Consider the following 18,102-nt stretch of genomic DNA (forward strand, 5'->3'; position numbering starts at 1 on the left):
TATTCATGGATAGTAAAACTTAATGACCCAGGAATGTGACATTGTTGTGACATGCCACCAACTGCCTCTGACCTGGTGGAGTAAAATACAGTCCAAAAAGCTCACACCTAAACTGCAACAAGTCTGCAGTACAGAAGCATCTGGGGCCTCCTAATCTGCCAAATACTGATCAAAGACCCTCAGCTAAAAGTCGCCTCCTCAGCTCTCAGCTGCTACTGAAGTGTCACTGGCTCCCAGAGTAATTTAAAGCACAACACTTCATTCAGTGTGTGTGCACTCGGCTTGTGTGTCTTTGAAATGAACAGAAACTGTAATGCAAATGTTGCAGTGAAGGACACCTGCAGGAGTTGTGTGTCTGTGGCAGACAAACAGCCTTCACACTCGCTGCTATAAATCCATCAAATTGGGAAAAAAAAACACCCTCGTGTCTGGTCTAATCCAGTCCCGCCTTGACAAAGTGGCCACAAGGGCTTTACTTTCTGATTGTGATTGAGTGGCAAACACAGACGCACACACAGTGTGACAACTGCGAGTGTGTGTGTGTGTGTGTGCTTAAAAAAGCAGAACAACGTAGTTAATCTATCACACAAAACCAGTGCAAACTGTCTTTCATCCTCTCTGTCTGTGTGCTTAGCACTTCTGTTCTGCTGACTCTCTGTATTTAAAGAAGAGTGAGGAGTGAATAAACCGTAATTATCTGTGATAGCACTGATAATCACAGAAATACGACCACCAGGCTGTTGGGGTCCCGTGGTCAGAGGCCTCTTCCATTCCTGTAAGTACTATGGTTGGTTAAGCTCATGAGGCAGGTTGGGAAGCTGATAATGGTCCCCCGTGGCCACACTAAGAGGCTCTGAGGTCCATAATAATCATGGGTCAGCTGATTGAACCTGATGATGCATTGCAGTCATCTGGAAGGACCCGAGACTGAAAGCGTTCTGTGGCTCGCTATGCTTTTATTGATCAAATCGGACTGCTTGCTGCACGATGTGGCAAACATCTGGGAATTAAGAAATAAGAAAGAAAGAAAGAAACTAGTCTTTTCTTTTGTGCCTTTTTCCTGTCAGTGGAAACAAACCGTAAATGGAGAAACCTGGAGGAGGAAAACAGATCAAAACAATACATTTTCGAATCCTGGCCTGTATTAATGAGGCAAGTATAACAAGTTTTTTACACCTCGAGAAACTGGGGTCAGTAATAAAATATTCATCCCAACAGAATATAATACTCCTGATTAGAATCAGATTTATGTGCACAGTGCAACAAAAAGTTGCACTTCATTCTACAAAGTACAAATTCACGTCATTACATCACAGGTTGAGAAAATGTGCCTGATCACAGCAATAGGACTCAAACACGAGAAATGTTGCATCAAAAACTCCTCACCTCACAGCACAAAGAAATCTAATGTAATCCCAGCATGATTAAGTAAATGAGGAAAAAAGTGCACAAAAGATGTTCTTTGACTAATTCAGTTATATTTTTCAAGATTCAAATTACTTACAGACTAAAAATGTCTTATGATAGCTTTCAGTGAATCAAACTGAAAGACATGTCTTTGTTTTGACACATCCAGAATCAGGTTCAACATATTGTGTAGGAAGGAAAACACGCTGCATCTCCTCTGTTCACCTGTTCATAGCTAACAGTTACCTACTACCATTGGCTGATTCACACAAAAAACACTCACTCACACACACCTTGCTCAGACCGTCTCGGTTTAATCAAATCGCATTGATAGAAAAACCTCTTGTGTGTGTATTTCTGTTCCCCTGCTGCTCATGCTGATCCTCCTCTGGGCTAAGATTAATAATCACGTTATACTTAGCCTGTACTAATGGGAGTGCGATGCTTCCACTGCTTCTTTTCTTATGTCAATCAAATCAACATCAAAGACTAATTTGATTATACCTGGTAGAAGAAACACTGCATTGCCTAACAATCCCTGTGTTATGACATATAGGTTACTACCATATGACCATAATGTTTCATCTTCATTTCTTCATAATGAGGGTTTTAATGACATTTCATGAATTGCAGAAATTTTAATACTTTCCTGCGTCTGTCTGCTTCTGTGCGAGTATGTGTGTGTTGGTGTGTGTATGTGTGAAATTCTTACCCCAGCCCTGCCAGATCAGACACCAGGTTGCCAAGGGCAGCAGCTGTAGAAAATGTGAGAAGAGAGAGAGAGAGAGAGAGAGAGAGAAACATGATTACCAAAGGAGTTTGGAAATTGAGGTTTGTACTGAGGACAGCCGAAAGGCGCACAGACACGGAGTGTGTTTGGAGTCATTCATCACAGGAAACACAACGTATTTCCTATCTCTGAATAAAATGGCTGGAGCTTTCACCTTATGTACCTTATTGTCTGGACCTTTCCACGCGTATTGTCCATCCCTTTACCATCTTTATTTTTACACCATTAAGTCATCTTTTTGCCCTGGGTCCTCATTTTGATTTATCTTGCACCCGCTTGTCTATCCCTTGGCTGTTTCCACTTTATTTATTTATTTTTTAATTACTTCTTAAGCACAGTTTACACCAATATTTCTCCCCCCCGGCCAGATTCCAGCTTTAGCCAAAGTTACTGCTGTCCTCAGACAACATTATTTCCAGACCTCTTCGTATAATATTTTTTAAAAATAATTGTTTTATGCAAGATTACAATAAGATGTTCTTCTCAGGCTTGCAGCGATTATAATGAGGTTACATAGACAGTGTTTTACTACCATAGACAGTGTTTCACTATCATATACAGTTCACAACTACAGTTTTTACCTTCCATAGCTTACACGCCCTTAAACAGCTGTACCTTTTCAATACAGCCGTATTTTGCTTTTCTTTCAGTCATAATCAGAACATAACATGACTACTTCATGCTATCATATGGCATTGCATACTACAACTTTAGCTCATCACAATTTACTTAGAAATTATACTACTGGCGATATTCCCCAACATTAACAGCATATGGAATTCATGACACCGGCTGAGCTTCACAACATGTGAATATCCTGGAGGACAGGACATGGCTGCAGTGTATTTAAAGTACACGCATATCAGAAATACTAACGGCAATCAGGTCTCCTCAACTCTCCTGGGTCCTTTTCAGATTATTGTAACACAACTTAATGAAAGGCTGTCTCTGTAACTGAGGGTGACGGCCAGGAACTAAAGACAGACAAGCAATTCAATTATCTTCACATGTCTTCCTCTATTTCCCTTCATCACTTGATGTTATTACACCATGCTGTAATTTAACTGAGTGGCCACTTGCACTGCGGAGACAGGAAGAAGAAGCAGCAGCACGTTGCCTCATAACCATAAACCCTCGTTTGTCCATGTAAGACGCACACAGCGAATATGGATCAGTAAATTCTTTTTACAATAACCATGGACTGCTTATGTTTTCCCTGTTGTTTTTCTACACGGGATATAATGAACAACCACCAATGCATTCAGGGCTCATTAAGGAGGCAGACGCACCGCTGAAGCCCACATGGCTGAATCGTCCACTGAGCCTAATGAAATCGGGAGAAGAGGATGAGGGCTTGCTGAAACAAGAGAAAGTAGCACAAGTGCATGTTATTATCCCTGAAAATATCCAGGATTCTGTCACTCGGTGGGCCAGTGCTGGAGGAGAGAAGATGACAAATTAGGAGATGTTGCGTTAAAGAATCTGCTTCTGTTGTTGCTTTGACATCACTGTTGTGGCGGCTCTTAAAAGACAGAATTGCTTGTGTTTTGCCTGTCGTCCGAGACCCTGAGTTCAGAGTGCTGCTGCAGCTTCTGCGCCGGCACAGACAGCCTCAGGGGGGACGGAAACAACACAGCAGTTCAATCTTTGCTAGGGCACAATCTCCATCCACTTCTAACAGGAGCTGAGTGCTTCTTCTACCGACAAGGCTGAAAACACCTCGATTTTCTGTCTGCTGACAATCTGCACTCGTACATGCGAACAAAACACCCACAGGACCTGAAAGCACATTAATAAGCACAAGGGAATTCAGATGAGACCTTAAAGAGTCGCAATATAATTAGAGAAGTCTGCATTTGCCGAGATTTAGGGATGGTGTTGTTTACTGTGTGGCTCTGAAGGCTTATGGCCTTCACCTCATCAAAAGGAGGCTCACCTGACTGCTAGAGCAGCCCATTGGTGTTAATGAGCCGCTGGTGTGTCTGTATTTGACTTCAACAAGCACGTTAGTTAGTTGGTTAGTTAGTTAGTTACCAAGTTAGTTAGTTTGTTGTTCCGTGAGTTACTCTGTAAGGCTGTGAGTTTCTAATTTTTTGGCCAATCAGACAGCGATAAAAACACACAGAGTAGATTTGTGGAAGAGATTGTTCTGGCGTTTCCAGCTTGTTTGCACTGGACAGAATCCCAGTCTGACCTTATGTCACTGCAGTGGACTAAGAAAGCAGAAACAGTCTCCCAGAAGAAAAAGACTGTCAAAAAACATATGATTCAGGTGATATTGAAGACGACATCCATGTCACGTGTTGTTCTTCACTACACAACTATTTAAAGGTAAAAAGCCCTTAACTGTGATGACTTCTAATGGACGACTATCAAAAACCCGAGCTGTGTTTCATCGTTTTTGAAATATATCTGACCTGTCCTTTACAATCTGTCTACATTATATTTTATGTCCTAGAAGTGACAAACATATTTGAAATGTTTCCATTTTTAGGACACTTCAAATTCATTTTTTTTATGTTAGATTTGTCTTTGCTCAACAATCTGTCGTGGGTCCTCGCCTCCTGGTAGTGGTAGAAGGTTTTCTTTTTCTTTCAGAGTAGACAGCATATAGTAGTCAGTAATAAAATACTGACCGTGTGCAGATGTAATGGAGAGCTCATCAGACTCGGTTACGTGGTCAAGCGACTCAAATGTAATTACAAGCCAAAGGTCAGCTGTCTGTCTTTAATTCACTGCTCTCACTGCGTTCTGATTCAGCTCACCTCAACAGGTTGGTGCAGTGCAGTCACCCTATCACAGCAGCTCACAAGATGTATTAGCACCACTGTGCCATCTTGAGACACTCAGAACGGTAAAGACGGGTAAAGTGGGGTTGGTTGGGTGAATCGAAGAAACAATTTTATATTTTGTGGATGGATTTTCACTTCTGGGTAAAAAATAAATTACCATCAGATCATTTAGCCAACACAGAAAGCTTTCCTTCCTTGTTCTTCTGTTTCTTAGTTATTTAATGAAAGATATGTCCTTTTTTTAAAAACTTTTTAAAACTTTCTAGACCTGCAGCAAAATCAGACATACTGTCTGCGTGTCTGCTGGCTGATAAATGGGCTGTGAAACAATGTGAAATAACAAATGTCTTTTGTTTTTGTCTGCAAGGCTCACTTAGCAGCTGTATGGGCCATAATATTCACAAGAGTGTAAGGTTGAATCTTTCTATAGTAGGAGGTGTGCCACAGCAATAAAACACACACACACACACACACATTTATGTACACCCACTCTCTGTATATTGGCTATTGGCTTAGGGTATGGCAGGCAAACTAGAGATAAGAGAGAAATATGTGAGGAAAACCAACCTGAAAGCACTTACTATGTCTGTGGAGTTAATAATGCAGGATGTTATTAGGTTCTTGCAAGTTATGAGGGTTGTAGTGTCGTACAAACATATTGGTGCAATATAATTATGAGAAACTAATAAAAATGTTCCCAATATGGGGGAAGCAGGAAAGGCATGAGCCTTTGAAGGCAAGTCTCTTTGAGTTAATCATCTTAGTTGTCATTTTTATTGGATTCAGTCCTATTTGGAGTCTTTTTTTAACATCATTACCTCTGTTTAAATTATGCAATTGACCCAACTCAGCAGCAGACCATTTCACTAGAAACCACATTTGGTCCTAGAACGTGTGTGATTGGTGGACTTGACTACAGACTTGACACTGGTGCTGAATCAGTCTGGATGAGGGTAGATTTGCAGACCCCCTAGTGTTCCCACAGTACACTCTGATATGGTACCACTCAAACTGGTTTAAGGCAGCGCTGTGCTTGAGTGAAGAATAGAAGCTCCTTCTGATTGTTGTCTATAAGTGGCCGTGTGGTAGTTACACACACACACACACACACAGACACACACACTGGGGTGGAAACTGGGGATTTCTGCAGCTAGGGCTAACTAAATCTTTCTCAGAGATAACAGGGTCTGCCTGTAAAACTACCAGCAGCCTTTGGGGAAAAGTCATTCTACATGTCCTATCTGAATCTGCAACCTCTAAATCCCACCAGGTCTGAAACTGCTCCATTGGCGTAATCACAATCCCAATCATCCATTCACAGCAAAGGAAAATTAGTATTTCTAAACTGAAAGACAGGTGTAAATTGCAAATCTGCAAGGAACGGGATCAACAAAAAAAAAAAAGGTTGTTTGACACATTAAGCACCTCAAAGCGAAGATTTAAATACTTCCTCTCAGGAGTACATCCCTTAAAGATCCATCCCTCCTTGCTGTGGTCTGCACTGGTCAAGTTATCTACATCTCTGCAGTTCCCCGTGAAGGAGAATAAAAACAGCCTCAGGCTTCTGCCTCTTCTGTTTTGGTAAAGCATGTGCTTTGACTCCTCTCATCTTTTAGTCAGATCACTTTACTGAGTCTGTTTGATCTTAAAAATCTAAAAACCAACAACAGACACACAAAAGGTGAGTTTGGCAGAGTAGAAGTGGGGATGCCAGCTGCTCTTAAACTTTTTTTTTTTCTGGACAACAAAGTAAAGGGACTGAGATGGAACAGGAGGTGGGAAAAAAAGGCTGGGATTTAGCAAATATTAGTTGCATTAGCATAATTCATTCCAAAACTGAGTGATGGTGGCAATTTGCCACAGGACACAAATATTCAGCAGTTGCTCATAGCGGTTGCTTCCTGCATTTAAATGCGTGAATATCAGGGGTCTTCTCCTCCTCTCACAGCACCTGTCTGCATTCACATTCAGTGGAATGTAACACAATAAGCTCCGTGTCTCTACCAGATACACGCTGAATAAAAACATGTGATAAGCAGAACTTTCCTCTTTGAGCCAAGAGGATACAAGCACATCCATTCAATCTGCTGCATGATCACACCTATGAAATGATCCTAATCTCAACCAGCTCTCAATCCCTCCTTTTCCTTCCTCACTTATTTCTTTTTTCTTTGAACGAGCGCCACAGCAGAGGTCATAGAGTCACTTTATCATTAAAGTCACTGAAAATGAAAAGTCTTCTATTTTCGTTTAATGAGCTGGGAGTCGACTATGATTTGACACACCATCATTGTAATTAAGAAGTAGACGGAGGGCACGTGGCTAAAAGCTTTTATCTATTAAAAGTTATCCATTTATTCTCTGGATGTCAGTACATTTAGTGCTGTACAACATTCCTCAATCAAATCTACACAGAATTTGTGTCATGAAAACCATAAAAAAACAGACTATAAATGACATCAAGCAAAACAAAAACCAAGCACTCATCCCTGCCTCCGCCTCACACACATGCACGACACATATTTCTTATTGGTTGTGAAGTTACATCAGGATCATGAGATTTGCTTACCGGCCATAGTTGAAATGCCGAGGATAACGCCGATAGATAACTCAATCTGTGTGCCCTGTGAAACACACAGAGACAAGTTTGTAATCAGTTAGTCTGTAAGACAGGAAGGCTCAGCGCGTCATTCTACGATACAAACCACCATCGCAACCTAATGTATGGACTGTGACAAGATGAGATCTATCAGTTCATGTTCTTTGTCGTGTTCTTTTGAGAGAAATACAGAAATTACGGTAAACTTTGCATCTTTTATGCATATGAATGTATGTTTTTAATCTCTAGGAATGACAGCTTCCTCTGTTTTAACGTCTCTTTACGCTGACTAAAGGTCTCGCTTTCTCCTGTTTCTCCTATTTATTTTGTGACCTTAACTAAAATGTAACAGCAAGATTTTTATTTCCATGATAACATGGTCAAAATGGTCAATGCTTCCAACCAAGGTCTACCTGTAACTAAAACAGGGTTTTTGAGAAGCTTTCTGGATTCAACTTTATTTTTCCCTGGCTTTAGTGCCGACCTCTTATGCCTTTCAAAATGGAATGCGGCCTGAGATTTTAAGGGAAGGTGCGCTAGTTTTTCCTGCACTGTGTGTGCACCGGAAGAAGCATTCACACCTTTACTGTAACACGCTTTAAAAAAATGCACAAACTTTCCACAGACTAGCTCAATTCAGTCTAAATGCGTGATTACTTATTGATTTCAATATTTTTATTTACACTTGAGAGATGAGTTTGTAAAGAGCAAAAACAACACTTTGATCTAAATAATTTGTATTATAGCTCCATATTCTTTTCATGCTACTTTATATTTTGCCTTTTTTAGGATCCATTTAAGTTTAATCTCTTTTGTTTGTTTCTCTAGTATTTCTTTTTTCACTCTACTTGTCGTCTTCCCACCTCATTGAAGAGGCCCCCATAAGAATTCCTCATCTCATTGTCACAAAAATGAGCGTGTAGTGCAAGTACACTTTGACTTCATTTAATACATTCATTTCATTCCACTGTGTTTAGAGTTTATTGTTTGAACAACTACACAAAGACGTAATAAAGAGAAGGCACATTACTTAAAACCTGCACAGGCTGTTATAAGATAAAGAGAAAAGGAAGGACGGTCTGTCTCAAAGAGATGAGCATAGCATCAAACAAAAAAAACGTTGATTTTCCTCGCTCTCCTTCCATGCTTCCATCTAAAGCTTCCTCCAGAGAAACGTCTCCTTCATGCACAGGTCCCCTCTGTGGGAATCAAACTCCTAACACTGAGTAAATCTCTCTAACCGCTGGGCTGCAGGGGGGAGCTCAGCACTGCATGAAGCTGGCAGACTTACAGCAACAATCATGATGCAGTTGTCCAGGAATCCAAATCCAACAAAAGGGAGTGCATTATGCAGCAAGACTGTAAAAAAACAACAAACACAAACAATTCAGATAAAATAACACACATTTATGTGAATCTGCATTAAGAAATAGAAGCCTAATAGGCATAATGAGCCTTGCAGAACAAAGAACAAATACTGAGACAGATATAAGGACTGATAAAGGAACATAAAACAGGCGTGCTGACAGAAGAATTAATACAGAAATGAGCTTAAGATTGGCCATAAATCTAGTTATTTATTTATTATTTAGTTTTAATATGTCGCATAAATGACCTAAATCTGCATGCAGATTTGAGTTCAGTGAATTTTCATAACACAACAAGTGACAGGAAATGCATTATTAATCCTCTGAGGCAAAACTGATGATTGCCATCACAATCTCTATGAAGTGCCAGCTACATTTAACATTTACAGTTTATATGCATACAATGCCGTTTAATGTCATCTAATATACTGTGTTAGTGCTGTAACAGTGCATTCTAAATGTCATGTCAGGAAAATTTCGTCTATCATAGATGAAATTCAGTGTGAAAATTTTGTGGTTTACTTCTTTCGAGCTCGTCTTCTGCTGCTGGTCTCCTTCACTGCAAATTCAAACTTTTCACTCCTGCTGACTGAGACTCAGCACACAAAACACCCTCTCACTCAGATCCTAAGAAGACTTCAATGCTACACCAGGGACAACTTGGGTTGGATTGTGAAGAACACAATAAACCGAACAACTTTTGGTCTGGATGCTTCAGCGCAGAAAAAAACAAACAAAAACTCCAAAAAATCCAACAGACATCCTCAACAGCAGGCTGAAAGCTCCGTGCACAAGCTTGACATTTGATAGACGTTTTGCCTCTTGTCTCTCAAGCACACTTTGGTGTAGAGCATCACTGACCATGAACTACATAGAGCTTTCATAAGAGAGTGTGCCAGGATCCACAAATTTTAATTTGCCAGCGATTACCCCTCATCTACCATGGATTCAACTGTTCTGGGCTTTTTACACATTAAACCCTCTGAGGACAAACTGTCTCTCTGTGTTTTTTACTAAATGTGTACCAGGTCAGGATAGGACATTTAAAAATGGACTCTTCTGGCAACATTAGTTCCAATTACTGCTTGGCGGCCTTTGTGAATAAAATTAATAATTTGGAAGCTGTTTGGAGCCCAGTTTTCAGTGTTAGAGGGAGGCTATCTTTGAGTAATTACAACAGATCTTCTATATTTTGCTATTTGATTGAAAATTAGGCTCTATTTTACTGTTTTACTTTTCCACAACTTGTGGAGCACTCAGACCCAATGGAAACAGAGCAGAACTAATAAGACTGATGCAGTGAAAACATAAAGGAAACAGGTGAAAACATAGAGGAAGTAAGGCATAAGCATGACCATGACACTTCAAATGGTGACTCCACCCCGAGTGCCACAATCAGGCCAAACTTTACTTGTCTGTAACATATTTTATCTACTCTGTCCTGCTCTCTGTGCTCCCCTGGTGATTTAATATTTTGATCACATCTAACCTACATAGTCTGCCTCAGTGGCACAAAATAAAGTTGGGACTCCAGAGAGAGAAGTCTAAAAGCTTTTTCAGACTGCTCAGATTCTGAGGTTTCAAACTTAAACAGGTGCCATATTTTTTGGTATTAATCGTTTTTAAAAAACCATCAGGATTTTTTTTCAGTCAGTGGAACAAATAAGACCAGCTTCATACTGCAATATCACTCAGCTTAGTTCCTAAAAATGAAGAAGCTTTGTGAAACTCACAACAGAGTGTTCTCGCTCAAATGCTGAAAGGATCCTTTCTCTCCTTGTGCTGAAATGCTGTTCTGGCTTTGCCTCGGCACTAAAGATAACACAGCTGAGATTCACATGATGTTCATGTTAGGTCACGTTATTATTTATTTCTTCATTTATTTGTTCCTGTATTTTACATTCCTCGTGTTACTTGCTTCATTTTTTCAGTTGACGTTCAGTCCCATGTGATTTTCTGGTATCTAAGGACCTAAGAAAGAAGTGGGCATCATATAAACCACAAATACAGAGTCAGCTAAAATAATGTATACACACATCAGGAAAAAAGGGTAATGCATCGTACAACTTACACAGTGTTATCGTAATTTGATCAAACTTCAAAAGAGGTATCTATATGTATAGAAGTACTTATAAAAATTCAATATTTACACATGTTTTTCTTTTTCTGATGTGTGTATATATTATTTTGGCTGACTCTGTATTAATAAATAAAGCTGCTGATCCATGAATATGCCAAAGGCTATTAGCTGTCCAGACAATGCAAGAACTGTGCAGCAGGTGGAGTCAGTCTGCAGCAAGCAGTTAGTCTTGAGCTCCTTCACCACAAATGAAGGATGTGCAGTAAATCCAAGTTGACTGTTGACTTGTGACTGACAAATACACCCAGAGACACACAAGGGTGACTTCTTACCATATCTTAACTGTGCTGCAGTCGGTGGTGCAATCTCCATCTGCCCTGAAAAAGAAGAGAGGGAGAAGAGAAAATGAATTATAAAGCATGTGCATCTCCAATGGGCCGTTTTTCTGTGGAGGGGAAAAGTCAACTTAAATGTCAGACAGTTCCTAAATGGCAAAGCCGATCAGCAATGACCTTACAGATGGAGAGAGGAGTGGGAAAAGGGGTGAGAGAGGGGGGAGAAAATATTTAGCAATGTGTCAGCGGTGATGAAAGGGAGTCATCTCCCTCACTGCTATCTCCACTGAGAGACACAGATGAGGACAAAAGGGAGGGCACAAAATGATAATTCAGCTGCCAATCAAGTCCCGGAAGAGGCAATGTCATAATGTAGAGGCATGTATAATTGGACTGTGTTTGTGTGTAGTGACAACGAGACACAGAGAGAAAAAGGAAGGGATGGGAGGTGTAAGAGTTTCCTGCCTTCATTTAAACAGATTTAAAGGTGAAACATCTATCTGCAGTGAGAGCTTGCAGAATAAATGAAGTGCCAGACTCGATGTACAACATTAAACACAGCACAGGATTCTGCTGTAAAACAAGATATGATTACACTGGTATTAAACCTGAAGACAGAAGACAAAATAATCCCATTAGCTGGTGCTGTGAAATTGCATTTGTTTTACTGAGGTCAGAAGTATAAGTCCACATGATGAAGTCTATTCCATCACTCTCAGGTGTTATTAGAACCACTTCAGGGTAAAACAGGCTGGAGCAAGTTTTGGTTCATTGGCATTGAAGGTGACCAAACAGAGTCTGTCTCTGCTGCTCCTACACCCGGACACATAAGCCTGAATTCATCATTATACAGCAAGAGACCGACACAAACCCATCAATCCCGCTGACTGCCTTGCTACAAGTAAGAATGAGAGCCATTCCTCCCAAGTAGTGACTGTGGAAGATGAACAAATATTTATAATGTAGAATATCAGTTCTATCAGTATCATTTCAGTCACATTGTAGATACATTACATTGAAACTTGGCAAGATTATCCACTTTATAATATCAAAATTCATACATCATCATCATCATCATCGTTCATACAGTAACAGAACATCTGACCTCTTCCTCCCAGCCTGTTTGCAGTCCTCACCCATGACCATCTCCTTCTCACTTCCTCCTTTCTTTTCAGGACACGGCATCACATTACAAGCTTGATCATACTACAGTCTTCAGTTCACCCTCATCTCGTGTTGCTGACCAACACCTGACTATTGTTCACAGCTTTCATCAACACTAGTGCAAAAATACTGCTGACACATACCAGCTGATTCATATGTGCATCACCAGAGCTCATACTTACACACACACACATGCACACACACTTCTTACCAACTCTCTTGTGAGCATTGTTAAAGGATTTATCTAATTTCACAGGATTTATCTCTTTTCACACAAAAGGCATGAACAACAAAGAGATGAAGATGGATGGCTTCCGCAATTAGGTACCATAACACATTTCTTCCCGCTAACTCCCATTCAGGGGTTGTTAAAGGATTTAATTAAAGTCTTTCAATGATCCTCCTGTGCTCATCTGTGGCCCAACGCTGTCAGTCTGCTGCTACATCAGCTACATCACTTTTCTCACTAGAACCTCTCTCTAAACAGATGGTGCTCTCAATTATTCTCAGCTGTCACGCTAAGACTCTGGAAATGAGATAACTCATCAATCAATCACCAACACGTGGTACCATACCAGTGGTCAGCAAAGATATTTTCCTCCTCAGGATGAATGAAAAATAAATAAAAGCATGCGTCGCTTTTTGGTTTGTTTTCACAAACAATTGATTTGAATTAGTCATTAGTGAGGTAGTGAACTATAAAAAAACATCCGTTTACTTCCCAGACAAGATGTTTTCTCTAGTCAGAAGAACCCTCTCTGTACTTCAGTTAATTAGTCATTGAAATCCCCAGATTAAAACCTCCATACTGTCAGCCCTCACTAGCACATGGTATGGTAAAACTATTCCAAGTATGTCTGAGCTACCATATGGGCTGACTGCAAAGTTGTGTATGGAATGGAATATTAAAAAGGAGTTAGTGAGACTCAAGGTTATAGAAATATTGCCCTATAAAACCTTTTCGATCTTGATAGATACAGAGTGTTTAAAAATGTGTTAAAATGCTGATCATTTGGTTTTGTCAAAAGTTTTTGGCTCAGCAAACTACCTCCCAGACAGCAGATACTATGGCCATATGCTGTCAAACCAGGCAACAATACAGGCCTGTGATCAATGTAATAAATTGCTCTAATTTGTTCCATTTTGATGTGATAGAAATAATGCAATGCATTATTATGGTCCAAATCAGAAGTCTGCTTCAGCTAAATTTTCCCATCACTTAAAAAGAAATGAGGCCAAACGAAAACGTGGCTGTGTCACCATCTCATCACCAGTGACATGAGAAAAAAAACATTAACAAGAAAAAGAATCCCTTGATGATTTCTCTCTCCCAACCCACTGAACTTCATCCAGCCGTTTATTAGAACTGCAATAGGGGACATGGCTGTATTTTGCCCCCAGAACTCCTCTGGCAGAATGTATTGATTGCATGGTATCTTAAATCCCCTAGAGCTGCTGTCTTTAGAGAATTCAATTCCAGTAGGTAGAAGTGGTGATGATGATAACTAAAGCATGATAAAATACCAAAGCAGCCATGTTCCATTCTTCTTAAGCCTTCTTTTATTTTGTATCCTCCAACTGCAGAATCACCTGTCCACCACAAACCTGTATCTGATAAGGACTGTGTTTACAGATAAACAGAAAACATGATGCGTCACCATGTTGGGCACAGATCTTAACAGCTGATTGCCAAGTCAGCTTCAACAATTATTTGAAGAAGATAAAGATTACAAGAAAAACATACAAACCAGGCTACATCGAGACCACAGCCATGGTTTAACCTCTGTGAGGAGCACTTAAGGTGCTTTACGCTAAAAGCTAGCATGAACATGCTACCATGCTCACATTGGCATGCTAACATGCAGATGTGAGACAGATTTTTGCCATCTTAGTTTAGTGTGTTGGCATGCAAAAACACTCATTAATACAACACATTCTAATCCCAGGTCATCAGATACCACAGCTCTGTCACCCTCATGCCTCATCCAGATGCACAGCAAAGTTACACACAAACGACTTGGTTAGGTTTAGAAAACATGTGTGATGCTCGGTGGTTTCATATTCAATAGGAACCCTAGGGTACTGGGTAAAATCCTCCTCCCAAATCCTGGTGGTCAGCCCTCTTGGGAGTTTGTAACTTTGTAAACTTTCATGTCGTGTTGTGTACTTCTCATTGGTGCACAAGGGTTTACACTGGAGGTGGATTAAATGCCGGCATGTCTCAAACACATGCTAAAATGTACCTCCTACGTCTGGATAAGACTCCAGTGGACGAGACAAAATGTCCAAATTTGACACCCTGGGAATGAGAACAGGCTGAAATATTGGTCAACTTAAAAATATGATGAATGGCCCCAGATGAAAAATCATGGGCATCACCAAAACTATTACAATTTATCCTGAGGGGACATGAACAAAGTACAAAGTTTCATGGCAATCCATCCAATAATTATTGAAATATTACAGTCTGAGCCAAGGTGTAGACTCAGACTGACTAACGTGACTAATTACGAAAATCTAGTCATGTCATCTAACATTTAACTTCTGCATCTGAATGATAAGGTGCTTTATCTGACAGTCCATAGTCCTATGTTACACTCAGGAAAGGTGAAACCCTGTTCTATCAGTCACACAGCACTTATTTTTAAAAGGCTCACAACATCAAAATCCAGCTATGAAACATTTATATGCTTGTATGCTGGTTGAGATTTTTACTTTCACTTTGTTTTGTTCCCTCTTCAGCTGCTCTGACACTTTCTCTGTTGGAGGCGGCAACCATTAACACTCAAGTCCTCTTTTGCTTTTTGTTTAAAGGCAAGATAAAAGTCACGCTTTCTTGTCTTTGTTTTGCCGACAAATGACTTCATCCTCACTTGGTCTCCTGGTGCTGGTACAGCATAAAACTGAAGTGTGAACAGAGAGTACAGAGAAAGAACCCAAAAGCCAAGTTTTCTTTCAGCAAAATTCAGCTATGATGAATAACTATCTGTGTGTCTACTTTATCGCCTTAATGAAAATGACAAAAAGAGGCAATAGGATTTTCTGCAAATTCAGGTGCTTGTGTTAGACAGATAGAAACCAGAAAACACAAGGGCATTTTTCATTACGAGACTCAGCAACAGTGCATGTTTGTGAGTGTGAGTGTGTGTGTGTGTGTGTGTGTATCTGTCTCTTGGGCTTTAGTTAGCAAATGTAAACTAAGAAACAGTCTTGTTTTCCCCTCAGGATTTTATTGATTTTTGAGTCACACATTCTCACACAGAGAGGAGGTTTCTCATTATCAGACTGTGGTTATACAACACACTGAAGGGATGCGGCGTGTGAGTGTATAAGCATGTGTTTATCTATATGAACCTATATCACTATCATATTATCTGCATAGGCTGCTGTGTGTGACCAAGCGTGAGAGAGAGAGAGGTCAGTAGAATTCAGCAGAAGAGGAACAACAGAAGGCTAGAGCCATTCATCAGACACGTAGCACCCTGCTATGATTTATGAGACAGAAAAGAGGGAATTACACGGCACACACACTGTGGGACACAGTGGACAGGACAGTCCTTACTAAACATCAAATGAGAAAAGATATGTGGGTCGAAACTTATTGTAGAAGCGAGTTTTGAAAGAGTGAGAGTGCAGTTAATTTCTTTAGATTTAGATAGAAAACTTAAATATGTTTTAAAAAAAAGTACAACATAATGAAAAGCAATCAATAATCAGTGCAATCAGTCTATTTATTATTGTTTTTCAACCTATATGCTCCCCTTTCCCCATCTACTAGAGGACTTCTGAAGGTCACATCACAATTTAAAATAAGTCTTGTTCGCTGGGGGAAAATAATGAGTAGCCCCCAGTAAATGCAGAATAGACCAGTCAGCGTGAGAAGAAAATAGACAGCAGTGGAGCATGACAGCACACAGACTGAAGCCTAACAGTGTAGTTAAATTTCCCCTGTAAGTTCAGTGACCTCTGTGACAGGTAGACAAATAAATACACCAGTCTGTTCCCTCTGTGCCAATTACTGCAGCTGTGGACGACCTGGAATAAAACGCAGAAACAGACAAAAAACAAGCACAAATCCTTGAAAATGTCCCCCTGAAGAACAGCAAAACCACAAGAGATGGGAACGAAAGAAGAAAGTTGCCTTGTTTCTCATCTGTCTCACAGCCAACGAGAACAAAGGAGCAAAGCGAAGAGGAAAAAGAGAATCTTTTAAATCGAGCAGTGGGCTAAAATGACCCCAACAGTGACAATAGCAACACTACCCAGAGATTAAGTCCCTCAGACACCATGCATTTTACATGAACGGTTAATAATAATAACACACTCTAATAACAAGACCCTGTTTTATGTGTATTTTTTTTTTATTCTACACCACATTGGTGATATGACACTCATGCCAACAGGAAATGCTTGCCAGGCATTTATTGCCAGGGGATCTAAGCACTGCAGCTGCCCTCTGGTCCACAGTAATGGCTCTTAATTCTGGTTTTCTATCCTCCAAGCAAGTTAATTGCAGCTAATTGCATGCACCTGGTCTCCTAGACTTCAGATGGTCATTGATCAGATGGAACACTCAGACATACATGCCCAGGTGTTTTCACTTATTTTGGCTAATTACAACCTCTGTGTATTTGTGTGCAGACCATCTTCCTGGTTCTCTTTCATTGCAACTGTGGCACAAACTATACTGAATCCATCTCTGCTGATAAACAGCAGCAGGCAGAGTGGAAGCAGTAATATTTTCCAGTTGGTTGTAGCCATGTGAACAATGTTTAACAGGCTCCAATGTTTATCATACAGTTGGGTAAGCTACATGGTGTAGGCTATTTGCATCATAAGTCATAGACTCCCAGCACAAACCAGGATTTCATCAGTTGAGGCAAACCAGCTCTCACATGGGGCTGCTTTTAACCATGACTCATCAGACTTAAATTCTGACCTGCCAAAAAAAATAAAAAGTCTACCTCACCCTAAGACGTCATGTGACTGGTGACAGTGAATGGCTAATAGCCACAGTGACAACAATAACTGTTTTCAACACAGAAAAAACTGATGAATAATCATAAAAGATGTTCAGTGTTGGACCTATCACTACGGCTTTATTTTATCAAGTCTCCAAAAAGACACTGCAATTCAAGTTTGGGATTACAAAGCTTCTCCAAGAGAAAAAAATAACTGTAGACTACAGATTCAAACACCAAACACAGACACTAGTTCAGTAGAACATAATGAAGCAGTCAATTTCAGGAGCTGGTCGAGAGCACAACAAAGCTAAAGATAGATTGAATATTAGACTGCTTGCCAGGTGGCCACAAACACGATTCCAATTGAATGCTAATATTGACCTGTAACTGGAAATAAATTATCAAGATATTACTAAGAAAAAGTCAAATGGGCAGTGAGATAAGCAACTTTTCCTGAGTGAAACTACTACAAAGCAGTTCAGGACTGGATTATTAACCTTAATATACAGCTACTATAAAGTGCTGACTTCAGTCTTGTGGGGCTGCAATGAAATCAGCAGCCATGTGTGGCAAGGTCAGTTACAGAAGCCTCTGAAGGGCTCAG

At 40.2% G+C, this 18,102-nt stretch overlaps 1 protein-coding gene across 1 annotated transcript in view; it reads right to left on the reverse strand.

The window, feature by feature from the left end:
* The window catches only part of LOC124064887 (transmembrane protein 65-like), a 34,624-nt gene that overhangs the window by 8,150 nt on the left and 8,372 nt on the right, over positions 1-18,102 (reverse strand). The window contains exons 3-6 of the mRNA XM_046399736.1: positions 11,368-11,412; positions 8,880-8,947; positions 7,559-7,613; positions 2,120-2,162 (exon numbers count right to left, since the gene is read on the reverse strand). Coding sequence (XP_046255692.1) covers positions 2,120-2,162; positions 7,559-7,613; positions 8,880-8,947; positions 11,368-11,412 — 211 coding nt within the window. The remainder of the gene's footprint in view (positions 1-2,119; positions 2,163-7,558; positions 7,614-8,879; positions 8,948-11,367; positions 11,413-18,102) is intronic.

The sequence above is a fragment of the Scatophagus argus genome, chromosome 9 (assembly GCF_020382885.2).
Source record: "Scatophagus argus isolate fScaArg1 chromosome 9, fScaArg1.pri, whole genome shotgun sequence".
NCBI lineage: Eukaryota > Metazoa > Chordata > Actinopteri > Scatophagidae > Scatophagus > Scatophagus argus.